This window comes from Bos grunniens, chromosome 4, assembly GCF_055505025.1.
Source record: "Bos grunniens cultivar Pamir isolate PY7600 chromosome 4, Bosgru_T2T1.0, whole genome shotgun sequence".
NCBI classification, from domain to species: domain Eukaryota; kingdom Metazoa; phylum Chordata; class Mammalia; order Artiodactyla; family Bovidae; genus Bos; species Bos grunniens.
In genome coordinates, this window is record NC_141168.1 from 91488838 (window position 1) to 91516632 (window position 27795).

The 27795-nt window shown below is 38.4% G+C and overlaps 1 protein-coding gene across 8 annotated transcripts in view; it reads left to right on the forward strand.

Annotated features, from left to right (window-relative positions):
* MACC1 (MET transcriptional regulator MACC1) overlaps positions 1 to 24775 on the forward strand; it is a 99545-nt gene extending 74770 nt beyond the window's left edge. For 3 of the 8 annotated variants that reach the window (XM_086397442.1, XM_086397443.1, XM_086397444.1), the window contains one exon: positions 17392 to 20832. In XM_086397442.1, the coding sequence (XP_086253568.1) occupies positions 17392 to 17604 (213 nt within the window). In that variant the 3' untranslated portion in view covers positions 17605 to 20832. The other 5 variants (XM_086397441.1, XM_086397448.1, XM_086397447.1 and 2 more) reach the window with 5 other exon arrangements.
* The last annotated feature ends 3020 nt before the right edge of the window (positions 24776 to 27795 follow it).

The following is a 27795-nucleotide window of genomic DNA, read 5'->3' on the forward strand; positions in this document are numbered from 1 at the left end:
AAGAATACACAGCAGAACTATACAAAAAAGATCTTAATGACTCAGATAACCATGATGGTGTAATAACTGACCTAGTGCCAGACCACCTGGAGTGCGAGGTCAAGTGGATCATAGGAAGCATCACTATGAACAAAGCTAGTGGAGGTGATGGAATTCCAGCTGAGCTATTTCAAATCCTAGAAAATAATGCTGTTAAATTGCTGCACTCAATATGCCAGCAAATTTGGAAAACTCACAAGTGGCCACAGAACTGGAAAAGGTCAGCTTTTATTCCAATCCCAAAGAAAGGCAATGCCAAAGAATGTTCAAACTACTGTACAATTCTACTCATCTCATATGCTGGCAAAGTAATGCTCAAAATTCTCCAATCTAGTCTTCAACAGTACATGAACCTAGAACTTCCAGATGTTCAAACTGGATTTAGAAAAGGCAGAGGAACCAGAGATCACATCCTTTGGATCACAGAAAAGGCAAGAGAATTCCAGAAAAACATCTACTTCTGCTTCATTGACTCCATTAAAGCCTTTGTGTGGGTCACAACAGACTGTGGAAAATTCTTAAAGAGATGGGAATACCAGACCACCTGACCTGCCTCCTGGGAAATCTGTATGCAAGTCAAGAAGCAACAGTTAGAACTGGACATGGAACAATGGACTGGTTCCAAATTGGGAAAGAAGTACATCAAGGCTGTATATTATCACCCTGCTTATTTAACAGGGTGCAGAGTGCATCATGTAAAATGCCAGGCTGGATGAAGCACAAGCTGGAATCAAGATTGCTGGGAGAAATATCAAAAAAGCTCAGATACGCACATGAAACCACCCTTATGGCAGAAAGCCAAGAAGAACTAAAGAGCCTCTTGATGAAAGTGAAAGAGGAGAGTGAAAAAGCTACCTTAAAACTCAACATTCAAAAAACTAAGATCATGGCATCTGGTCCCATCACTTCATGGCAAATATATGGGGAAACAATGGAAACACTGACAGACTTTATTTTCTTGGATTCCAAAGTCACTTCAGATGGTGACTGCAGCCATGAAATTAAAGACACTTGCTCCTTGGAGAAAGGCTATGAGAAACCTAGACAGTGTATTAAAAAGCAGAGACATTACTTTGCTAACAAAGGTCCATCTAGTCAAAGCTATGGTTTTTCCAGTAATCATGTATGGATGTGAGGTTTGGACCATAGAGAAAGCTGAGCACTGAAGAATTGATGCTTTTGAACTGTGGTATTGGAGAAGACTCTTGAGAGTCCCCTGGACACAAGATCAAACCAGTCAATCCTAAAGGAAATTAGTCCTGAATATTCATTGGAAGGACTGATGCTGAAGATAAAGCTCCAATACTTTGGCCACCTGATGCGAACTGACTTATTGGAAAAGACCTTGATGCTGAGCAAGATTGAAGGCAGGAAGAGAAGGGGACGATGGATGATGAATGCTTGGATGGCATTACCACCTGGAAGGACATGAGTTTGAGAAGCTCTGGGAGTTGGTGATGGACAGGGAAGCCTGACATGCTCCAGTTTGTGGGGTCTCAAATGAGCGACTGAACTGAACTGAAATAAAAATATTCCAGTGATGAGTACATATAAAATGGCCTGTATCTCTGTTTCACATGAGTGCAAACATTTTCAAGATATTTCAGTTAAGGAAAATTTATCTCTCTAGTTAGATAATGACTTGATAGGAGGCAAAATCTATATTCTCTGCTTCCTTTTTGAGCATAGAACTGGGTATTAATTTCTTGAGAAAATTTTCTTACTTTGAAGTAACTGTGTCACCTGTGTGTGCAGTGTGTGTCTGCAGACTGGAGCCTGGCCGCCTACAGTCCATGGGGTCTCAAAGAGTCGGATACAACTGAGCACACACACACACTCACACACCTATTAGAGTAGCCAAAATCCAGAACACTGACTGCACCAAACGCTATTGAGAATACGAGTAACAGGAACCCTCATTCACTGCTCATGGAATTACACAGTCACTTTGGAGTGTCTTGGCTGTTTCCGGCAAATGAAACGTACTCTTGGTATATGATCCATCAGTCCTGCTCCTTGGTATTTACTCAAAGGCATTGAAAACTTTTGTCCACACAAAAACCTGTACATGAATGTTTACAGCCTCTGTATTTGTAATTAGTAAAACCTGGAAGTAACCAAGATGTCCTTCAGTAGGTGAATGTGAATGGATAAGTACACTGTGATATAATAGAATATTACATGACAACGAACTTTTATTCAGCACATAAAAAAATGACTTATCAAACCATGAAAAGACATGGAAGATCCTTCAAATAACATTACTAAAGAAAAGAACCCAATCTGAAAAGGCTATATACTGTACGATTCCAAATATATGATGTTCTGGAAAAGTCAAAACTATGGAGACAAATTAGTGGTTGCCAGAGTTTGGAAGAGAGGAATAAATAGGCAGAATACAAAGGATTTTTACGACAGTGAAAAAACTCAATATGACACCATAGTGATGAATACATATCATTTTATATTTGTCCAGACCAATTGAATGTACATAGATGTTAACCCTACACTATGGACTTTGAGTGATTATGATGTATCAGTGTAGATTCATCAGTTGTATCCAATATACCACTGTGGTGAAGGATGTTGATAATGGGGAAGGCTATGCATGTGTGGAGGCAGGAGATAAATGGGAAATCTTTGTATCTTCCTCTCAACTGTGCTGTGAAGCTAAAACAGTTGTAAAAAAAAAAAAAAAAATCTTTCCAAAAAAAGTTGTCCAGTTGAAATCAGGGCTTGTTTTTTTTCTCATTAAGCTCTGTTTTTAAAAAGATTTTACTTAGAGTTGTTTATCAAGAAATTTTGTTAAATATCCAACTTGTCTCAAATTGTGGTTGTTTTCAGTTTGTCTTCCCCGCAAATCTTCATAAAGGCCAGCTAACAGCCTACTTTTCCTTTATTTACTTTAGCACAGCCCAAATCACGAATGACTAAGTCTATGCCTGAGGCTGATAAATACTCAGAACCGGAAAGGAAAACCTCTGTGTGTCTTTCTAGGGCCTATTGTTTAATTTATTGTGATAAGCACTAACAATCTTCACTTTGGTGCTTGCCGTGCTAAGTTGCTTCAGTCATGACTGACTCTTCGCAGCTGTATGGATTGTAGCCCGCCAGGCTCCTCTATCCATGGGATTCTCCAGGCAAGAATACTGGAGTGGGTTGCCATGCCCTCCTCCAGGGGATCTACCCGACCCAGCGATCGAACCCATGTCTCCTGCGGCTCCTGCATTGCAAGTGTCTTCTTTACCGCTGAGCTTTACCCGGGAAGCCCCCATCACTTTGGTGCATGTGGTTAAATGTTTAGAAACTATTCCAAATAATCTATAAAAATTTTACCTTTTAGACTATGTACTGTAAAGGGTAAATGTATGCTGGTTTCCAGGTCTCTGAAAAAAGAAAAAAACCTGTACAATATTTTTTTCTTAAGGAGGAGATGATTCTTCAATAAGATTAATTTACAGGTTAAGCAGTTGATTTCAAAACATACTTTTATTAATTCTGGATAGGGTGTGCAGAGGGAGGGAATTGAAACTGGGGCAAGGAGATAACAAATTCTTGTGGTTCCCATGCTGCTTTTTATTTCCTTTATCTCACTTCCTCAGTGCACACACATTTAGAAAATTTCCTCCTGTGTGTGCCAGTGCCTACAATCAGCTTCTTTTCACTCACTTTCCTTGCTGTTCAACTTCTCCCTTTTTCCTTTGTTCTATTTTTATTTTATCTAACAGTTATCTGGCACTTACTCTGTGCCAGTCGCTGTTCCAGTAACAGTTCAAAAATTAACTTATTTAATCCTTTGAACAAAAAACTTGTGGGGTGGATACTAATGTTATCTAAGCTGTAGGGAGACTAAGTAACTTGCTCAAACGTGCATAGCTAGAAACTCACAGAACCAAGTTTGGAGCACAGACCTTTGACTTTGGAGTCCTTATACTTTAACCCCTATGCTTTGACCACCCGTTCAAATACAGTATAGTAGCTGAGTGGCAGAGCTGGGAGTTATGCTTGGGACAGGGAATTTAAAAAGCTCATTTTATTTTTTTTCTTTTTTTCAAGCCATGTCATGATTCTATCAAAATTTGCCTCAACACCTCAGCCAATTTAAGAATGGATTATCAAAAAGAGTATCACATTTTTCTTTTCAGATCAGATCAGTTGCTCAGTCGTGTCCGACTCTTTGTGACCCCATGAATCGCAGCACACCAGGCCTCCCTGTCCATCACCAACTCCCGGAGTTCACTCAGACTCACGTCCATCGAGTCAGTGATGCCATCCAGCCATCTCATCCTCTGTCATCCCCTTCTCCTCCTGCCCCCAATCCCTCCCAGCATCAGAGTCTTTTCCAATGAGTCAACTCTTCGCATGATGTGGCCAACGTACTGGAGTTTCAGCTTTAGCATCATTCCTTCCAAAGAAATCCCAGGGCTGATCTCCTTCAGAATGGACTGGTTGGATCTCTTTGCAGTCCAAGGGACTCTCAAGAGTCCAACACCACAGTTTAAAAGCATCAATTCTTCGGCTCTCAGCTTTCTTCACAGTCCAACTCTCACATGCATACATGACCACAGGAAAAACCATAGCCTTGACTAGACGAACCTTTGTTGGCAAAGTAATGTCTCTGCTTTTGAATATGCTATCTAGGTTGGTCATAACTTTCCTTCCAAGGAGTAAGCGTCTTTTAATTTCATGGCTGCAGTCACCATCTGTAGTGATTTTGGAGCCCAGAAAAATAAAGTCTGACACTGTTTCCACTGTTTCCCCATGTATTTCCCAGGAAGTGGTGGGACCAGATGCCATGATCTTTGTTTTCTGAATGTTGAGCTTTAAGCCAACTTTTTCACTCTCCACTTTTTCTTTTGGCCACATTTTATTCTTTTATAAGATGAAAAAAGCTTCTCTCTGGAGATTTCTGAGAACAACAATTTTAAATTAACCATCTCCCCAAGTAAAATTTTAAGAAAAGTTATTCAATTTTTCTAATGATGTCACAATTCCTACATAAAAAGCAAAATTACACAACCTCTGATGTTGATATAGCTACCTCGGTTTTCATTCCGTTGGCAGAGTGTATCTTTTTCTGTCTCTCTTCCCTTTTAATCTGTCTTAGTCTTTGTATGTACATTGCACTGTGTCCTGGCGTGTGGCTGGGTTTTGCTGTTTAGCTTCATCCTGGCAGTCTCCCAGTTCTCCCTGGGGTGTTTGGGTCCCTCACATTCCATACAGTTGTTGCTGTGGTTGAATTTGTAGCTGCCCTTCTGCTGTTTCTTTCCTCCATCTTGTATCTTTTTGATTCTGTTTCGCCCTTAACACCTTCTTTTGAGGTAAACAAGTACTGTTTTGGAGAAGGCAATGGCACCCCACTCCAGTACTCTTGCCTGGAAAATCCCATGGATGGAGGAGCCTGGTAGGCTGCAGTCCATGGGGTCACAAGAGTAGGACACGACTGAGTGACTTCAGTTTCAATTTTCACTTTCATGCATTGGAGAAGGAAATGGCAACCCGCTCCAGTGCTCTTGCCTGGAGAATCCCAGGGACGGGGGAGCCTGGTGGGCTGCCGTCTATGGGGTCGCACAGAGTTGGACACGACTGAAGCGACTTAGCAGCAGTAGCAGCAGCAGAATATGATTATAAGCAAAACGTGTTTTTCAGAGTAATTCTTTTGAGAAAAGTGTATATTTACACTATACAAAGAAAAATTTCCTGTGAATGTTAGTAAAATTTTTTTCTGAGTTTTTCTGAGCCTATTTATTTTAAAAAATAGGTAGCAATAAAATATTTAAAAAATGAGTCCATATTTAAAAGCATTTGTATTTTACAAGTAGAATGCTGGGGATTTCGGGGTCAAGATACTCACCAGCCTAAACTAGGTATTCTTTATTTAACCTTCTGGAGATTATTACCATTTATGACATAAGTGATCTCCTTAGCAACTGTCTCACATTGGTCCCCTGTCTAACAATAAAGGCTGTGCTCTTTCCATCTTATTCAGTGTGAACATTTATTCACCAAGGACACTAAAGGTTCACTTCCCCTTTTAAACTACCTTCTGGCCGTGGCCACTGGGCTCCACCTCCACTTCAACAGGCAACAATAAACCTGCTGAGGCTGATCTCTTATCTGATTTACCAAAATGGGCCATCATCCCATAGAAAAGTCCAGTGAAGTCAACATTCCTAATGGTAATATTTTCTCATCTCAGAAACCATCCACCTATAGAGAGTTGTAACAGGCAATATTTATATGTTCTGCCGTCTGCACTTAATCAGTGAGAAGATAATTCTCTGTCTTATCTTCTAGTTACAATCTTTTCCCTCCTCATTCTCCAACTGGCTGCTGTAGTGTTCAGAGCACTTTATTCTAAGTCTAGCTTCAATATGGTAAAGTAGGAATCCTTAAACAGGTAATTTTATTATTATTTTTATAGCTGAATGAAAGTTCTATATGGAGTTATTCCTACTTTTTTAGACTCTCACCTCTGTATCCTTATTCAATATATAAATCATCCATACAATTAACATGTTTTCTGTGATTATCAGTTCTCAACATTGGAACATAGGAACTACAGCAAACACAGAATGAAAGATATGATTCTTTTCTCTCTGAAGTCACATTTCATTTGTCATGGGAATTGGGATAAACTGTTAATATTTGCATTGTTATATTTCAAAGATATATATGATTAGATGCTAAAATAAGCAAATATAAATAATAATGAGAATAATAGTTGTTGCATGTTTACTGCATGTCATCTAATCATTATGAGCGCTTTCTTTACAATATCTCCTTTACTTCAACAAACTTTTCAAAGCAGACATTAAACCGTTTTCTTTTTGCAGATATGCAAACTGAGTGAATACATTTGTGTCAGCTCTCCAGAATTACGTGGCAGATCAGTGACAGGACTAGGATTTAAATCTAGCTTTGTTTTACACACAGTTCTATTCACTGTGCTCTACTGATGATAACTTTTTTCAGAGTTAACTAAATAAAAGAAAATCAAAGAATCAGGAGCTTTCAGAGGGCATATCTTAGTCCTGAAGGATAGGTAACATGTTAATAACTGGTGAGGACTAGAAGGAGATTTCAGGGCTCTGGATACAGTGACTTCTAGAGACCACTGAGGAGAATATGAGTGTTTGAGGAGAGAGGTCATTTTAATAATTATGAGGAGATATGGCTGGACATATATATTTTGGAGAGTCGTGAATGACTGCCCAAGCATTGGTTAAAGTTCCTTGTCTGGGTTTCTGTTCTAGCTCTACCAGCTATTAGCCTAAGACCTTGGACACATTACTTGACTGTTTTTAGGAATCATTTTTTCTTGTAAAATGAAGCAAATAATACTCTCCTATTCTTCAGATGTTTGAAGGATTGAAATATGTGAAATATTTGTGACAATGCTTTGCACATTGTAATAGCTAAATACATGTTATTTATTATTTTGTCTAAGAGGAATAGGTGAATTTGACAACTGTGTGACAATGTGTGATTTTCAAAAAGGGAATGAAGTATACTAATTTTTAAGTAATATAGCCAAGAGTAACCATAGAAAGAATGTAGATAAGGGAAAAATCCACAGTGATTGTAAACCTTCTTTTCTGAGAGACTGGCAAATGGTAATGCATGGAAAAAATGAGGGAAAAAAAAACCTGGCTGATCAGATTTTTATTACTGGCTTAACAGCATTTAATTTTCTTTGGAAAATATATTTTTTAAAAAGTAAAAGGAACATCCTTGTACTCTTATGGTTTTCTGGTTCACACTGCAACATATGGACTCTGCTTATAGGATGTGGTATTGCCTGGTTTTGTATCTCGGCCTGGCTCAAGTCTAGCCTTGGTGCTTATGTCTATGGTTTGCTGCTGTTTTACAGTAAGAAATATATTAATAGTTTGTTTAAAAACAGAAAATATTATATGAAAATTTATCTACCAGTGGTAAAGTGAGTAGAATAATTTCTCAGATCTTCACTGTTTGTACTAGAGATCTGGCACAGTGACATAGCATTTAGACTATCATGGTTTATTTTGTAGAGTACTATAATGCTTGGTGCTATAATCTGTAATTCTAAAAATATACACTCCTCCTTTTTTAGATGATAGAATAAAGAAAAAAGACATCACAGTGTAATGTATTCCTATGATATTTGGCTTAATTCTGCATTATATATCTAATTGGGTTCCCAGGTGGCTCAGTGGTAAAGAATCCACCTGCCAATGCAGGAGATGTGGATTTGACCCATGGGACAAGAAGATCCCTTGGTATAAGAGATGGCAACTCACTCCAGTATTCCTGCCTGGGAAATTCCACAGACAGATGAGCCTGGAGGGCTACAGTCCCTGGGGTCACAAAGAGTTGGATACAACTGAGTGACTAAACAACAACAATGATGTATCTGATTACCACACTAAAAATCAAATAGAAGTCATAGTCATATTAGGTTAAATATTACAAAGATATTTTTAAATGTATTTATAAACACTAATATTTGTATTAGAATTTAGATTTTTCTCTATCAAGTTTTATTATTAATGATCACACACAAAAAAATCAGAAAACCAAAGCCTAGCTAATTATAAGACTTAAATTAGTATTTATTAAAAATCTAATACTGAAATAAATTTGTGGTAATACTTTAGTGAAATGGCCTCATATTTATAGCCAGGTGACCAGGACTCGTTTCCTACCTAGGTTTTCCTACCTCGGTTTTCCTAAGATGTTAGACTATTTTGATGTAGTAGCAAGGAATGGGTCTTCTGTCTTCTTCTGGCTCATGCGTAATCCCTGAAGTTTGAAGAGGTTATTTCTAGAGCAAACACAGCTGTCTCTGCCCAAAGAGACTTTTCCAAGAGAATCTTAGGTCAAATTTTAACCAAGTCCAAGTGCTGTCTCCTTTCTAAGGAAATAGTGACCCCTGATATGTTAGTCTCCCTTCTTTTCTGAAGATAATGGCAACCTCCTCTTTAGTAATATTTATGTACTTACCAACTACAGGTGATGGAAGGACCACCTGGATATTGTAAATGATGCACTGAAGATAGAATGCATATAATAATCACTAATGAGGCAAATTTGCCTTGATACGTCAGATAATTGTGCTTAAAATGAAACATTGCTTCTATAGTTTCATGAGGAAAGTAGGTGGATTATTAATTCTTTAATGTGGCAAAATGTAATTATCTCAAGGTAGTTAAAACCACTTGCATTCTTTATACTATTCATATTTTATGAGCTAAAATAAGATGAAGAATGCTTTGCTCAATTTGAATTGCTTTTGTTCATGTTGCATTTCATTATCTAGTGCATTATCTAATTCGTCTGATTGGCTTTTAGGAACAAGCACTCTAAATTTGGAAAACTCTATCCTGTTTCATTTCTTTTTGCATCACACACCATTTTTTCACTGCTCCTTTACCTTTTTATTTGTCTTCTAGTATCTGAAAGATAAATCAAAGACATATTCCTACTATAAAAATTCTGAGGATTTGGAAACTGCTCAGACTTCATAGGTTAAACGTTTTACTGATGCTGCTGCCCTCTATACAAAGAGATCATAGCACAGAGATGAGAAATTAACAACTCTCGGCTTTCATCAGCCTCATGCTTCCTATTCAAAGATGAACCCATAAACACCATGAAGTTAACATGAAAAGTCTAAGTAAGAGTAAAGAGATGAGAATGATGTCAAATATTTATGATATTCTGTGTCAAATATTTATGATAAAGATGAGAAGGCTGATGGAAATTGTTTTGTCGTTAGGAAAAAATTCAACAAAAACAAACCTTCAAGAGCATGTTGTCCTTTTGATTAGTCAGAGCATTTAGTGCAGAGTTCCTGAATATCTTTCCTTAAATCATAGCATTGAGCAAGAGAGGAAGAACTATTTTTAATCCACTGAATAGATATAAGGTAACATAAACCTGGAAGAGTTCTTGGCAGTCCACAGCTCATTTCCAATTTTTTTTTAGATTTAACTTAGATCATCCTAGAAAGAAAATTGTTTATTCTACTCATTTTATTCATTCAAACTTTTCCAGAGAAAATAATTTTGTTTTCTCTTTAATTTATTATAAAGTTTAGAATCCTTTGTTGTCTTACTGTGTATGTATATTTGGATATAATTTCATAAAGTCCACCATTTCAGTTCAATTCAGTCGCTCAGTTGTGGCTGACTCTTTGCGACCCCATGGACTGCAGCACGCCAGGCTTTCCTGTCCATCACCAACTCCCGGAGCTTGCTCAAACTCATATCCATCGAGTTGGTGATGGACATAAAGGCCATAGTTAATTAATGTATGCAAGTTATGTTTTCTGTCTTTGCCTGTGATAACATATATTCACTTGCTAAGAAAACTAGAAATATTTTAGATAATAAAAAGTGCTGAAGAAAGAAAAATTTAAGTATTTAAGAATTTGAGCCCTATTGTCATATATCTATACCATATAGGACAACAAACAACTGATTAGACTATTGCATTGATGAAAGCTGGACTTCTATCATGCTTTGTTAAGGCAAATCTTAATATAGAAAAAGTTATATTTACTGTGCTTGGCAGAGGTTTGCTTTTTGAGGGAAAATATAGATCCCCAAATTTAATATTTCTCATCCGTGTATCAAGTACATAACTACAACATACGCTTTTGATCTAATCCCTTCTCAATTATTCTTGATACTTGCCCCCTTAACTACCTGCCCCAACTCCATAATTATTTTAATGTTTGTCTGTGTTTATGTCTTTTCTGCCTAAAGAAAATTGACTTTTCACCTCGAGTATATTACATTTGCTGCCTCTTTAATCCTCAGCAGCCCTAAATTCTCCATCTGGCTAAGTTAGGATTCAAACCAAATTCTCCCTTCAGTTATATAATATCACTTTTTACAGATTATTGTCCCTTGAAACATAGTTTTATCTTCCACTGCCTCTACTTCTAGTGTTGTCTCTCTTCCTTTAACTTCCAAATTCCAGATGCGACCCATTTGTTCTGTGGCTTCCAGTTCCTTGGCACCTACTTATACCTGCAGTCTCCCTTTCACCACTCTCTTGAAACTGCCTCCTCCAAGGTTACCAAAGTCCTATTAATTGGCAAAATCCTGAATTTTCTCCATTTTATTTCATGTTTCCACATCACTTGATGTTCCAAGTAGCAGAAGTAACAGAAGAGAGACACCTTCAGTGAGAGAGTGCCATGCTGGTAGTTTTACAAGTTTGTCCAGGGAGGAAAAGCCCTAATTTACAGCTTTTACCACTTTCCTTGGTGTAAATTCTTCCAACATGGATGACTTTAACTTTCCAGTGTGTCACTGAACATGGAATTGGGAGACTGCATGAACATAAATTTGTGTGAGCCAACCACTGAATGTCCTTTGGGGGATACTATCAGTCCTTAACTTTTGCAGCATGAAGCAATCTGTTTCATTTTTCTATTACTCTAACACCAGCTTTTCTCCACCCTTTTATTGCTTCTGTTTCTTAATTGTGGTACCCAATTGTAGACTTCATTATGGGTTAAACTTTTTACACCTTTATTTTCTACCTTGGTGTTTTCCTCTACTCTCATGCTCTTCACCATCACTTTAGCATGAATTATGCTAAACCCTTGCCTGCTCCCTAGAGGTCATCTCTCTATTTCAGTTTCTTATTGGGGATAACAGATAGCCCCTGTTTTACTTCAAACTCAGTAAGGCTAAAACCATACTGCTTATCTTTTCGTCACCAAAAAGTACAATCATATCCTATTTATAAGTATTAAATGCATCCTATATGCCAGACACTTCATGAGGTGTTTTGGACACAGACATAGAGAGTATTATCAGTTTTATAGAATAAAAATTCAAAACTCTGATAATTTGATAAGTTTACTGTAACTATCCCATGTCTGCCATATGGTGCTAAGTTGCTTTAGTCATGTCCTACTCTTTGAGACCCTATGGACTGTAGCCCATCAGGCTCCTCTCTGCATGGGATTCCAGGCAAGAATACTCCAAAAGAAAAAGGAAATTGGATATGAACCGAGGATTCTGAAATCAATGCTCATCTTTCTATTACAGCATAGTGCTTCTCAGTTGATGGAACTGCCACTTTTTTGTCATACATTGAATTACAATATGCAAGTAGTTTTGAATTTTTCTTAATTATTATTTACTACCAAATCTTGTCTATTCATACATTGGGCCAGTGTTTCTACAAGAATCAATCTCCCTTCCATGCTATAAAGCTTCTAAAAACAAGAGCTCTGCTATATTCATTTTATTCCTTTTTGTAACAAAATTCCTTATAGCAGTTGCTCAATAATTTTGATTTAAAAAGTGAAATAAGTAACAACAATGTATTTCAAACATTTTCATTGAATGTGTGCCACAGTGGTATTTCTGTGTCATCAGTATTGAGAGCCACCAATGATATTATATATAGCAGAACACATTTTCCACTGAAGGAATATCCAGGTTTAGTTTGCAGCAAATAGGAGCAAAAACGGGATTCAAAATGTGCTCATGTTTTAGTACAAATCATGAAGTTAATCATGTGTTTATAGTCCAAAACCACTATACCTATTTCTAGGTAGCTTATAGTTTAGACTCCAGGGGATTTCTAATGAGTATAGGGGCAATATGCATCCTTGTATTTCTGACAAATACAGGAGACTCCTGGGAAGTCATTTCCCACTTCAGAGGTCCTAATTAGGGTCTGGGACTCAGCAATCTATCCACATTCTACTGAATTGCAAAAACTGGCCATACTGTTATGCTATGAGTACAAATTACCAAACTTGAAGGGATTATATGGCCCTCTGCCTTTGGCACCCCACTCCAGTACTCTTGCCTGGAAAATCCCATGGATGGAGGAGCCTGGTGGGCTGCAGTCCATGGGGTCGTGAAGAGTCAGACACGACTGAGCGACTTCACTTTCACTTTTCACTTTCATGCATTGGAGAAGGAAATGGCAACCCACTCCAGTTTTCTTGCCTGGAGAATCCCAGGGGTGGGGGAGCCTGGTGGGCTGCCGTCTATGGGGTCGCACAGAGTCGGACACGACTGAAGCGACTTAGCAGCAGCAGCAGCTGCTGCTGCCTTATTAAGTAGGTAGATAGACCATTGGACTTCTGAATCTGTAGTTTCTAATTCCCATATCACCTTGGTGTATTACCTGCTTCTGACAGCACCAAGGGGCTGATTTATGACTGAGTATGCCTCAGGCCTTTTCTATACATAGCAATCTGCTGTGCTGTGACAAGATACTTGAAACAGAGCTTTTCTACCCAAGAAAGTTAGTGAAGGCATATACTTTGAATCTGCCTCGTAGTGCACAACCTGAAAATTACCCATTTATTGTCCTTTAGAGGCATCTGTTCCCTGTGATACTGTGTCATTATCTTGGTACTGAAATGAAATGAGTTGCTGTTTATCATATCATCAAATACATCTTATACATCAAATATATCATATCATCAAATACATCATCAAATACATCTTTTTATCAGACTCAGTCACCAGGGGGCTTAAAATAAAATCTTAAATGTCTTTAGCTATAAACATTAGCATTTTAAACAATATATAAAAAGTTGAAAAATACTGTGCCAGTTAGTTGAACATCAGGGAATTTTAAATGAATTTGACATAGATTACAAATTTAAAGCTTTTACAGAGGTTTAGGATATAGATTTAGATATGGATTTAGAAAAGGCAGAGGAACCAGAGATCAAATTGCCAACATCCGCTGGATCATGGAAAAAGCAAGAGTTCCAGAAAAACATCTAATTCTGCTTTATTGACTACGCCGAAGCCTTTGACTGTGTGCATCACAACAAACTGTGGAAAATTCTGAAAGAGATGGGAATACCAGACCACCTAACCCGCCTCTTGAAAAATCAGTATGTAGGTCAGGAAGCAACAGTTAGATCTGGACATGGAACAACAGACTGGTTCCAAATAGGAAAAGGAGTACTTCAAGGCTGTATATTGTCATCCTGCTTATTTAACTTATATGCAGAGTACATCATGAGAAATGCTGGGCTGGACGAAGCACAAGCTGGAATCAAGATTGCCAGGAGAAGTACCAGTACCTCAGATATGCAGATGACACCACCCTTATGGCAGAAAGCGAAGAAGAACTAAAGAGCCTCTTGTTGAAAGTAAAAGAGGAGAGTGAAAAAGTTGGCTTAAAATTCAACATTTAGAAAACTAAGATCATGGCATCTGGTCCAATCACTTCATGGCAAATAGATGGAGAAACAATGGAAACAGTGAGAGACTTTAATTCTAGGGGCTCCAAAATCATTGCAGATGGTGACAGCAGCCATGAAATTAAAAGACGCTTGCTCCTTGGAAGAAAAGCTTTGATCAACTTAGACAGCATATTAAAAAGCAGAGGCATTACTTGACCAACAAAGGTCTATCTAGTCAAAGCTATAGTTTTTCCAATAGTCATGTATGGATGTGAGAATTGGACTATAAAGAAAGTTGAGTGCTGAAGAATTGATGCTTTTGAGCTGTGGTGTTGGAAAAGACTCCTGAGAGTCCCTTGGACTGCAAGGAGATCCAACCTGTCCATCCTAAAGGAAATCAGTCCTGAATATTCATTGGAAGGACTGATGCTAAAGCTGAAATTCCAATACTTCGGTCACCTGATGCAAAGAACTGACTCATTTGAAAAGACCCTGATGCTGGGAAAGATTAAAGGCAGGAGGAGAAGGGGACAACAGAGAATGAGATGGTTGGATGACATCACGAATGCAAAGGACATGAGTTTGAATAAGCTCCTGGAGTTGGTGATGGACAGGGAGGCCTGGCGTGCTGCAGTCCATGGGGTCACAAAGAGTCGGACATGACTGAGTGACTGAACAGAACTTAACTGAGATATACCCAGTACAGAATAAACTATTCTGTAGTTAGTGTTTCTGTGCATCTTGGCAGTGATAGGCAAGACTGAATCTGACAGTAAGGCTCTGTTACTGTACCTCAGCTCATCTTGCATGGCAGAGTATTAGTGGAACCTACACTTTGGGAAGTTTGGTTTCAGTGTGAGTGTTCAGGAAAGTAGATGAGAGAACACCTCATTCACAGTTTGCCAGTGATGGAAGATACAGTTCTTTATAAATCAGCCTGGTGAGGATAAATCTTATATACAGAAATACGGTGTGATTTCTGTTGCTGCATCAAGACCACATCAATGTGGTTTAACTGATAATTATCTTCCATTCAGTATCCTGAAGAATCAAGCTTTGCCTGGAGAGGTGAAAATACAGGTGTTCATGGCTTCCCAGGAATGCCATTTGAATAAATAACATCAAATTATACTTTTGTCTTGATGCCTACTCTTTTATTAATATATAGATTGAAATGAAACATAGCAGAACTCCTTATTTAGGTCTTTCATTCTGTTAGCTTCAATGCAGAGTATATGGGGATATCAGTGGAGGATGACAATTAGATCTCAAGGCCCTGCTTCACGTGATATTACTGTTACTGGAGGCTCTATTTTAAAGGGGCAGCTCTGCATAATATGTCACAGTCTGTGTTCCTGCACTTTGAAAGTGATAAAATCACAAATGAATTAGTTTAGCGAACCCAAGAAAGTAGCAAGTAACAAAGTTTATATTCCAAATATTCCCATTACAAGTACAGGGTTCATTTTTTTTATTATCCTAGAAAAAAATGCATTTTAACATGGCTATGTGTCTGTGTGTGTGTTTTCTGCAGTTTGTCTTATTTGGTCAGCCTTTGTCTCTATTCTCTCTGAGGCTGGTTGCCTTGGTTACCATTATATACACGCTCTTTTGTGATGTTCCTCTTTGACGTACATTTATTTCTATGGAAACAATGAGGTCATTAGTATGGGTAGGTGCTTTAGAGAAAGCACAATGAAGTATTGAATATCTCTCCTTCTTTTGGTTATTAAAATGTATCATTAAATTATTTTTTAATTAGAGAAGTATATTTCTGTGTTCCTTTTGACTTGATCATGAAGCTACATTTTTACTTATTTATAGACTTGCTCATGACAGATAGGTGGGGAAACAATGGAAACAGTGAGAGAATTTTTGGGGGGCTCCAAAATCACTGCAGATGGTGATTGCAGCCATGAAATTAAAAGATGCTTGCTCCTTGGAAGAAAAGCTATGATCAACCTATACAGCATATTAAAAAGCAGAGACATTACTTTGCCAACAAAGGTACGTCTCCTCAAAACTATGGTTTCTCCAGTAGTCATGTATGGATGTAAGAATTGGACTATAAAGAAAGCTGAGCGCTGAAGAATTGATGCTTTTGAACTGTGGTGTTGGAGAATACTCTTGAGAGTCCCTTGGACTGCAAGGAGATCCAACCAGTCTATCCTAAAGGAAATCAGTCCTGAATATTCATTGGAAGAACTGATGCTGAAGCTGAAGCACCAATACTTTGGCCACCTGATGCAAAGAACTGACTCACTGGAAAAGACCCTCATGCTGGGAGAGTTTGAAGGCAGGAGGAGAAGGGGACGACAGAGGATGAGATGGTTGGATGGTGTTGCCAACTCTGGACATGAGTTTGAATAAGCTCTGGGAGTTGGTGATGGACAGGGAGGCCTGGCATGCTGCAGTCCATGGGGTCACTAAGAGTTGGACATGACTGAGTGACTGAACTGAACTGAGACTTGCTCAAATACAATGACTTAAAGCATTAGATATACTGTTTAGCTCCTTCTTGTTATATGTGGTGTGTTAAAGATCACCACAGATATATATATAACAATAAAAGAGTTATGACTTACACCTTAAAAACGTGTCAGAGAGTGAAAAGTTTATCTCAGTAGTATTTGTTATAATAAAAAAATTGCATAAGGAATTCACATGAAGAAAATGAGCAGTGTTTAGATGAATCTAGAAAAAAAAGGCCCTATTTATGGTCACTGTTTTTTTTTTTTTTTAAATCTATAGTTTTAGAAACACAGGGATATAACAGAGGAGTGATAGTTATTAAAACATATTTTCTGTGGTATTGGGCTTGCCAGGTGGTACTAGGGGTAAGGAACCCACCTGCCAGTGCAGGAGATACAGTAGACACGGGTTTGATCCCTGGGTTGGGAAAATCCCCTGGATGAGGAAATGGCAGCCCACTCCAATATTCTTGCCTGGAAAATTCCAGGGACAGAGTAGCCTGCAGACTATAGTCCGTGGGGTCACAAAGAGTTGCACCTGAATGTGTGACTGAGCATCATCTGTGACATTAAATAAGTGTGTGTAGATATGCATATATATATTTACATATAATTAGTATTCTGTTTTCAAATTTTAAGAGCCTTATTAACCCTTTTTTAAAGCATCTCTTTTCCTCTCTGACTTATTTACAAACTAGTCTTTTTTTTTCTGTATAGATGATGTGGAAACCTGCCTATGATTTTCTTTATACTTGGAGTGCTCACTATGGAAACAGCTACAGAGATGTGTTACAAGACCTACAATCGGCTTTGGACAGAATGAAAAACCCTGTGACCAAACAGTGGCGAGACTTAACTGGAGCTTTAATACTAGTGAATTCTTTAGAGGTTTTGAGAGCAACTGCATTCTCCACTTCTGAGGAAGTATAGAAATGAAGGATATGTTTTTGAGAGGAAGGAGTAGAGGGAGAAAGGGGGGTGTGTGAGAGAGAGAGAGAGAGGAAAAGAATCTCAGAAAAGTATTGCTTTTAAGAAAAAAAAAAAAAAAGTTTTTCCTGGTGAAAACATAGCCTAGCACAAAATCCAAGGACGGGTTTTATAATCAAACAATGTATTTTTGTATCTGCCTTTCACATGCAAACATTAAGCTGCTTTATTGTTGAGAATGGAAAGAAAAAACTCTTTCTCCCTTTCAAAGTTACTTTTAATTTCTTTTAGTTAAAGCAAATTACTGCCAGCATAATTACATCACACAGAAACCCAGATAATCCAGAGGCTCTCTAAACACTGGAATTTTGCCAGCAGACAGGTAGAGGGAGAGGAGAAGGGAGCAATGCTCTGTGGCCAGGCATCAGACTACCTACTTTCTCTACCTGATCACTTTTATTTCCAGTGGCATTTGCTAGGATTATTCCCATTTTTCATGTGAAGAAACTAAGGGCTGGAGAGGACAGTCAGGGCTATACAGCCAGTGTGAAGCAGGTTTTCTGTTTGCAGAATCTGGCTCTTTTTTTTTTTAATTTTATTTTATTTTTAAATTTTACAAATTGTATTAGTTTTGCCAAATATCAAAATGAATCCGCTACAGGTATACATGTGTTCCCCATCCTGAACCCTCCTCCCTCCTCCCTCCCCATACCATCCCTCTGGGTCGTTCCAGTGCACTAGCCCCAAACATAGCACATGGGAATATAGTTTAAAAAAAAACAAAATGCATATTAAAACTTATAGGTAATTATTTCCTTTTAATTAAGCTTTCTGCTCTATTCTACCATCTCATGAAGGTGCCAGAAGGAAGATACGACTGGAAATCTGTTGTCTGCATCCACCAACTGGAATTTTTACCACCTTCCTCCATCTTGAGGTCTAGCTAATCCTTCAACTTTTTCTTCAGGATCATAATGCAGAGTAATTCTTTTAACTTTCAAAGATCTTTTGAAAAGAAGGGTTCTTTTTTAAAAGCCTGATTTCTTACTGCTGAATGCAGCCATCTTATCTACCAGAAACACTGATACCTGTGTGTGTGTGTGTGTGCATGCTCAGGTGTTTGTGTAATCATGTGTATGTGTGTGTATTTCAGAATGTCTTATAAATCTTTTGTAATACAAAGATTGTACAGAAATTTAGGCAAGTATGAATGCTAACTGCCAGAGAGTTGATAAGGGCTGGTCTGTGCTTACTCCTGTGTCCAGTCCTTTGGCTGCCTGCCTCTGTTTATGTGCCCTGGACAGTCACTCATTTATTGTCATTCAGTTGACAGAGTGTGTGTACCCACTTTGTGGCAGATGCATAGATGTTTGAGATTAATAATGGGAAAAAACAGCATGATCCCCCTGACTTCAGTACTGCTGAAGTGATAGAGGCAATAATAAAGAATTATACAATTAAATTTAAAATGGCATCTGCAATACCAGCTGCAGAGGAAAGGCTGGAATGCCAAGAGATATAGATTCGGGGCAGGGGAGGGGGGAATCATGAGGATCAGGGAGATCGCATAAGTTTTCCCTGGTAAAGAAATGATGCGCCTGAAGGAGGATCAGTCATTGCTTCTTGTCTGGAGAGGGTGGCGGGGCAGTTCCTCAGTGCACTGAAGCCCTCAAGCCGGAAGGGAGCTCAGGAGATGCATGTACCCAAGGTGAAGGGCTGGGAAGGGTGAAGGAGTGAGGGAAAGAAAGAGAAGTCTTCAAAGGTAATGTGGATGAGCTGAATAAGGATTTTATTTAGGGATCCTGAATAAAACATGTCCATTTGGCTAAAAAGTAAAAGCAGAATCATTTTAGAGCTTTTAATACACCTACCCTGAGGTATTTGGTATGCTGGCAAAGGTAATTTGAATTAGGATTTAAGATCTTTAAGGCTTTTAATATTTGTATTTGATGATAAGTGAATACAGCCTGCCCAAGGAGTTATGTACACACATTCAAGGACAGAATTTATTTCAGTTGAAAATGAATTCAGGGAGAAGGGAGAAAAAAGAAACAATCTGTAAGTTCGGAACACAATCATTTTTAGTGGTGATTTTGCTTTTGCTTTCTTTAGAACATTCTTGGAATCTTATTAGCATGTCAGCAAACCAGAGAATTTCGGGAAAGGATAATAAGGAATTAATAACTGGGTTTTTCCAGGCTCTAAGATCTGAGACAACAGAGATCTTGTGAGTTGATTAGGGCAGTAAGATTAAATAAATCACTCAGGTTTATCACATCAGAGTGTTGTGATTGTGGTTGGGAAGTTTGAGAAGAGTTTTAAAAATGAACAGCACTATCTCTGTAATTTAAGGATGAAACAACAGTTTAAATATTAATATACACAAAGATATCTTCCAATCTCATAACAAATCCTTTCAGAGGAATTTTAAACCCATGTCCAAACATTCTGTTCTTTTAAATATATTCTAACATTTTTATAAATCATTTCCACTTTTCTGAATTTTATATTTTTCTTCCTATAATGGATTTTCATAATCAGAAAAGATTAGCTCAGTAATCACAAATTGCCTTTAACATTTGGCAGCAAATCAAGAGAATTAATAAGGCAATTAAATCCCATCCTTGACATCATTAAAAGCATCAAAAGCCATTAATGTAAAACTTCTTCAAGCATTTGGAAACTGGAAAAAGCATAGCTGATTCTTTCAGTTCCTCAGGCTTTTCGCCTAATGATGAATTAGGATGAGATTCTTGTTCAGTGCTCAGCTTACAATGTAGTAATTTTTCTATGTAAGCCACAGATCCTCTACTTCCTTCTGTTAAAGCCTTAATATGAAAGTCAATTAAGGAGGTGCAAGTAATGGTGTGTCATTAATGTTCATGCCAGTCATGAGTACAGCACACTTTCATGTTCTGTAATGTAGAAAATACCACATGAAGTTTTGAAACTGGGGATAACTAGGTCTCTGGAAGGAGCAGAATGCACTACGTTAATGGATGGTGTTTGTCTAAGAAATGTTGCTACTGCTAAATAACTTTGAATATGTTATATGTAAATACAATGAAGAAAATACATTCAAAATCATACAATACTATACATAATTGGAAGTTTCAAAATGAATTTTCATACTGTGCTTTTGTAAATTTTATTTCCTATATTTTTTTCATGTCTAAGGAATATTTTACGCACTATAAAGTAAAAGGAGATAATAAAAATTATGTCTCTGAAGGTTTTTCTAGTTAAAATAGATTTCTTTCTTTTTATAGTTACAAACTTCTTCCCCTTACTTCTGTATGAAGTTTCCTTCACGTGCTGCTGTATAATTTAGTGAATTTCAGAGTTATAAAGAGCTGGGGTTAACCCAAAGACTTTCTTCAGAATAACATAATTGTTGAAAGTTGGTTTCTTGCATGCTTATTTTCTAGACCACAACATGAAATAAAAAGTGACTATGGATACACTACAGTATTTCAGTATTTCACTAACTGTTGTAGAAATCTGTGGCTTTTGCATACATATTTTACCTTTTCTTTTTAGCAGACCACCTGACCAGCCTCTTGAGAAACCTGTATGCAGGTCAGGAAGCAACAGTTAGAACTGGACATGGAACAACAGACTGGTTCCAAATAGGAAAAGGAGTATGTCAAGGCTGTATATTGTCACTCTGCTTATTTAACTTATATGCAGAGTACATCATGAGAAACACTGGACTGGAAGAAGCACAAACTGGAATCAAGATTGCCAGGAGAAATATCAATAACCTCAGATATGCAGATGACACCACCCTTATGGCAGAAAGTGAAGAGGAACTAAAAAGCCTATTGATGAAAGTGAAAGAGGAGAGTGAAAAAGTTGGCTTAAAACTCAGCATTCAGAAAACAAAGATCATGGCATCTGGTCCCATCACTTCCTGGCAAGTAGATGGGGAAACAGTGTCAGACTATTTTTCTGGGCTCCAAAATGACTGCAGATGGTGATTGCAGCCGTGAAATCAAAAGACGCTTACTCCTTGGAAGGAAAGTTATGACCAATCTAGATAGCATATTCAAAAGCAGAGACATTACTTTGCCAACAAAGGTCCATCTAGTCAAGGCTATGGTTTTTCCAGTGGTCATGTATGGATGTGAGAGTTGGACTGTGAAGAAAGCTGAGCACTGAAGAATTGATGCTTTTGAACTGTGGTGTTGTAAAAGACTCTTGAGAGTCCCTTGGACTGCAAGGAGATCCAACCAGTCCATTCTGAAGGAGATCAGTCCTGGGTGTTCATTGGAAGGAATGATGCTAATGCTGAAACTTCAGTACTTTGGCCACCTCATGTGAAGAGTTGACTCATTGGAAAAGACCCTGATGCTGGGAGGGATTGGGGGCAGGAGGAGAAGGGGACGACAGAGGATGAGATGGCTGGATGGCATCACTGACTCGATGGACGTGAGTTTGAGTGAACTCCGGGAGTTGGTGATGGACAGGGAGGCCTGGCGTGCTGTGATTCATGGGGTCGCAAAGAGTCAGACACGACTGAGCGACTGAACTGAACTGAACTGAGGCCTATGTAGGCCAGAAAGCTTTAAATCTAATAGCTTTGCAATTCTGAATAATAGTGTCAGTTCACACATGAAGGGGGACTTCCCTATTGGCTCAGATTGTAAAGAATCTGCCTGCAACACAGGAGACCCAGGTTCTATCCCAGGTTGGGAGTTCTCCTGGAGACGGGTATGGCAACCCACTCCATAATTCTTGCCTGGAGAATTCCATGGACAGAGGAGCCTGGCAGGCCACAGTCCATAGGGTCACAAACAGTCAGATGCGAATGAGCAACTAACACACACACACGCACACACACACACACACACATGAGGGAGTGATGGAGAGATTAGTACTGGGTGATAATTAGTAATGGCAAAGGAGAAAATTCCAGATCAAGCAGTGCTGTTGTAGTGGTGAGTACAACATGAAAGGCTTCTTCTATAAGATACTAGTCCAGGGATTGTAGCTGTGGCTTCTAATGTTTTTCCTATCACTTCCTAAGAGACTTTTCACCTGTCATTCAGCCTCCCCAGGCTTTGGTTTTCTCATCTGTAAAATGAGGGGCTCGAACTGGGTAGTCTCTAAACTCCTCTTAGGCTTAAATATTTATGAATGTATAATGAATGGGATATTTTATGGGTTTTATAGATTTATTTTGCTATGAGGGAAAAATATAAATTAAAACTTATAGTCTGAATATCAATTATCTACATTAATATAAAGTCCTGCATGTATGAGGCATAGCACACATACGCTCACTAAGCTCTGTATAGATACTATCTCACTTATTACTCACATAGCCTACGATTTCAGGTTACACAATGTGCGCTATTTTGAATAGTTGAAAACCATCAACTATTCAGAACAAACTAGATTAGAGGTATGAAAAGGTCACCAGTTGTTTTGCTCGGAGCTACCGAAAGCACACTGTCAAACATGCTCCCTTCCCATTGCAAAGGCCTTAGACCAAGCAACCTCTATGCAGAGGTTCTTCAGCTTTAGCAACTGCAGAATCACCTGGAGGGCTTGTTGGAACATAGACTTCTGGGCTCCACCCCACAATTCTGATTCAGCGGGTCTGGGATGCTGCCTGAAAATCTGCATTTCTGGTAAGTTCTCAGGTGATAGAGGTGCTGCTGGTCCAAGGACTCTCCTTTGAGAACCACAGTGTTACCCATCCTTCATCTCTAAGAACAAAGGAGTCTTTATAAAACCAGAAAACCTTACTTCTGGGTAACAAATTTTTATGCCACTCGATCAAAAAATAGTTTTTGAATTAAAAAAACCAAATCAGATTATATAATGGCTCCATTTATATATATAAAGTAAACTAATGAACTCATAAAAGCTTCAAAATGAATTTTATTAGAAAACTAATTAAAGATCTCTGTGTCTCATCTAAAATGTAATCACATTTGAATAAAACAATAATTTGATAAATTTATTGTGTTAAGGTGATTTTGCAAAATATATGCACTTGCTTCTATAAAACATCTTGGGAGAAAGCCTTGTTTTTAGTAGCCCATCACTTGTTAAATGTCTTGCTGAATTAATTTTTCCCCATTTGGGAAAAAAATAAACGTTTCTAAAGTGACCAATACACCCATTTCCATGCCCCACTTTCTTTGTAGAATTACAAAGTGATCACAAACATTGTTGATAAGGTAGATATTCTCTTTCCAAAGAGGAGTTTCACATTTAAAGGGATGGTGACTCTGACAATAGGTGATGAGCCGAGCAACCTCACTTTGACATTAATATATCATATTTCATCCTTTGCTAAAAGTTTATTTTTAATTACTTTTTTTAAATTTGTTCTTAGCTTACTCCTTGGAAGGAAAGTAATGTCCAACCTAGATAGCATATTCAAAAGCAGAGACATAACTTTGCCAACAAAGGTCTGTTTAGTCAAAGCTATGCTTTTTCCTGTGGTCATGTATGGATGTGAGAGTTGGACTGTGAAGAAGGCTGAGTGCCGAAGAATTGATGCTTTTGAACTGTGGGACTGGAGAAGACTCTTGAGAGCCCCTTGGACTGAAAGGAGATCCAACCAGTCCATTCTGAAGGAGATCAGCCCTGGGATTTCTTTGGAAGGAATGATGGTAAAGCTGAAACTCCAGTACTTTGGCCACCTCATGCGAAGAGTTGACTCATTGGAAAAGACCCTGATGCTGGGAGGGATTGGGGACAGGAGGAAAAGGGGATGACAGAGGATGAGATGGCTGGATGGCATCACCGACTCGATGGATGTGAGTTTGAGTGAACTCTGGGAGTTGGTGATGGACAGGGAGGCCTGGCGTGCTGCGATTCATGGGGTTGTAGAGTCGGACACGACTGAGCGACTGAACTGAACTGAACTGAGTGACATTTGAGACTCTCTTTGGGGGCTTGGAAGCAGATTTTAAGAGTTCCTAATATTGTAAGTTGACATTTAAACCCATGGAATATGCTGAGATATTTAACGTATTTATATAAATATGATTATATTTAAGATGAAAGTCAAACTTAGCCATGATGATATTACTGGTTTTACTTCAGCTGATTCTGCAAAAGTCAGTCATTTAAACAGAATTTGTGATTGACAAGTTTGGTATGATGTTGACCTTACACTTATTAGGTTAAATGGCACAATAAAATTATAAACTCTTTTTTTTTTTTTGTATATTAGAACAATTCATTCGACAGGAGGAAAATATACTCTTTTATTCCAGAAAATGTGTATTCAGTGCTCACTCAGTCCCCTTTATATCATGGTGGAAAGCAAGGAAATTGTGAAGGGGAGATAGGAAACAGTTTGATTATGGTCTAATGAAAGGAGACTATTCAGGAGCAATGGAAACTTCTTTTTGCTGGTCTTTTTAAAAATGGAAAATATATTTCATTGATTCTCTTTATCTGATCAGTAATAAGGTACAAATTAACTATTGCTTGGTTTCCTCTGAATGGATTTAATGCTACTTAAAACTGTTCCTTGAAACTATTAAGAAACTTCACTAGAGCAAATACAGTGGCTCTATGTTAAGATTGTCATTTAGCAGTCTTTCAGGAGCTGGTGTCAGAAAACCTATTGAACAGGTTTAAGCACAAAGGATTTATTGTCTCTCACAATTGAAAACCCCAGGGGTAGTTTCAGGCATTCCAGGATTCTGGGCTCGAAGGGTGTGATCAAATTGTTTGTTTTTCTCCCTTCTCTGACTTTGATTATCTTAGTTTCATCCTTGGTCTCCACAAAGCAGCCCAGCAACTCTGGGCTGTCCCTTCCTAGGACCTGATGACTGTGGCAGCTCCAGTCTCACATTTCTCCATTGTAGTTTCAGGCTGTGGTGACTTGGTAATGTGTCATCTGGGCTAAACTAAATGATGTTTCCCCGAGTTCTCCTGACTGTTTCCCGTTAGGGTTAGTAACAAGAGTCATCTGTGGACGATTTGGAAGGTCACTGTGGAGCAGTAGCCACTGTGATTCTTGGAAGGGAATGTAGGTAAATCTCCATGGCAGCTCCTGACTTACCTTATTGGTGAGGGGCAAGTGATTGGCTTGCCATTCTGCAGCCAGAGCACCACTTGTCCTGCAGATGATCCACAGCAGCAAGATTGCAGGCTTGGAGTCAGAGAGGGACCAACAACCATGCTAGTAACAGACAAACGAGATTCTAGTTGTCCCTGCTCTTCCTCAGTCAAGTATTTATCTTTTCTTTCCCTCAGCCTGACCTTAAACTTCAAGCTCATGCCATAGGCAGAAGAAAGTGCCAGGCCAAGACTCTGACCAGCTCTCACATATGCGGCAAATCAAATCACTGCAAAAAATCCTTATTGTATATCAATGCTGATAGTTCTGCTTTCCTTAGTGAACTTTGATAAGTAGTGCAATATTAAGTATTTCCTGATAACCCCAGTAGAAGGGTCCTGATAGAAGAGTTTTTCGGTTTTGTGCTCATCTTTCAGCCAATCACTAAGGGCTGTAACCAGGGAACCTTTGGTCAGATCTGGGTCTTTTCCTCCTTCCTTCACCCCGACCACCACCCTATTCAAACCACTGGATTTGGGAGTTTTTGGTCAACAGATAGAATTGAGTTTAGTTCCTGGAATTGGGAGGAGGTGGATGCTGGGGATGTCAACAGCAATTTTCCATTAAAAATGTGATGTTATATAACCTCAGCACTATTTCCTATACCAGTAAAAACTTTTTCCCTCGAGTGTAATTCAAGACTCTAGTCATCTGAGTCCTTCTCACGAGACTGGGCAATGGGCCCGCTTCTATAAACTTCTGCACTAAATCAAATGCTCAGTAAGTGAAACCTCACCAGCAATCTGCCCTTCACATACCACTTTATAAAATACGGATGACATGGCCGAGCCATCTAAAACCCCATCAAGATTCTGAGTTCACCTGACCCAGGAGGTCCAGGGGCAGTTCTCCTATTACTCCTAATTGTTCTCTTTTAAGCAGTATCTGTAACTTAGTCAGTGCACCTCAACTGCTGCCAGAAAGAAGCTGACTGGGAGAGAGAGAGAGAGGAGGAATTCCCAGAATGACTGACTGAGAAAATTGTAGTTCAGATTGAGTGGCAGGCATCACTTGCCTGTGGAAAAAAACAAAAAAAGAAAGATGGCAAAATCCTTTGGACAGTCTCTAAAAATTATGAAAGCAAGTCCAAGGTCAGGAGTATTTCTATCTTTTTCAGCCATCTGACTTTTCATTGGAGACCTTTATCTCTACTTCTGAATCAGTAATAACCTCTAAATGCTGCCCAAGGGAAATGTAGAACAGCAATGTGAACAAAGTAAATCAGATGATTCTAAGACAGCAGTGAAAATTCCAAAATGATAAAAAAAAGGGATACACGAGCAAGGGTGGTGTATTTCTTTGCTTGTTTTGTATACAGAGCAACGTTATAAAGCTACAACTCACAATTCATCTGGTCCATTTTTAAGAGCCTATAAATATTTTCTTTCTTAATACAAGTTTCTGTTTAATATGTGTTTAATATATGTTCACTAATAGTCATCAATTACCCTGAGTGGAGAAATGCTCTTCAGGAGGGAATATCATATTGTTATGTTTTTTAGGGTGAAGTTAAATGTTGTGGGTTGTGGAAAAATAAGAGATTAGTGATCAAGGTTATTTAGGAGAAGATGAGAGAGCACTTGATGTTACATTCCTAAAGCTATTTTCAAGAGGCTTCACTGATAGGTTGGAAGAAAAAGAATCTAAAGTCCTACTTTCATATTCTTAGAGAACGTTTCTATTTATTTTCATTTGGACTGCTGAGAAGTTTCCTATATGCCTAGGGATAACAGTCCAAGTTCTAATGTGAGCTGTAAGTAATTAGTCCAATGCCCTGGGTTCTTGCCTTGAGCAAGGTTCTAAATCTTTGTTTAATGAGAGCTCATTTTGACCACTTAGTATGTTCTGTATTTATCTACTAGAAAATTTTATTAGTTTGCTAGTACTCCCATAACAAAGTACCATAAAATGGGTGGCTTAAACGACAAAAATTTATTTTCTCCCAGTTCTAGAGGCTAGAAATCCAAGATCAACTCTTTGGCTGGGTTGGTTCCTGTGCGGGCTGTGAGGGAAGGCTATATTCTAGCCTGTCTCCTGTGTAGATGGTTGTCTTCTCTGTGTCTTTACATGGTTTTGTCTTGGTGCGTGTGTCTGTGTCCTAA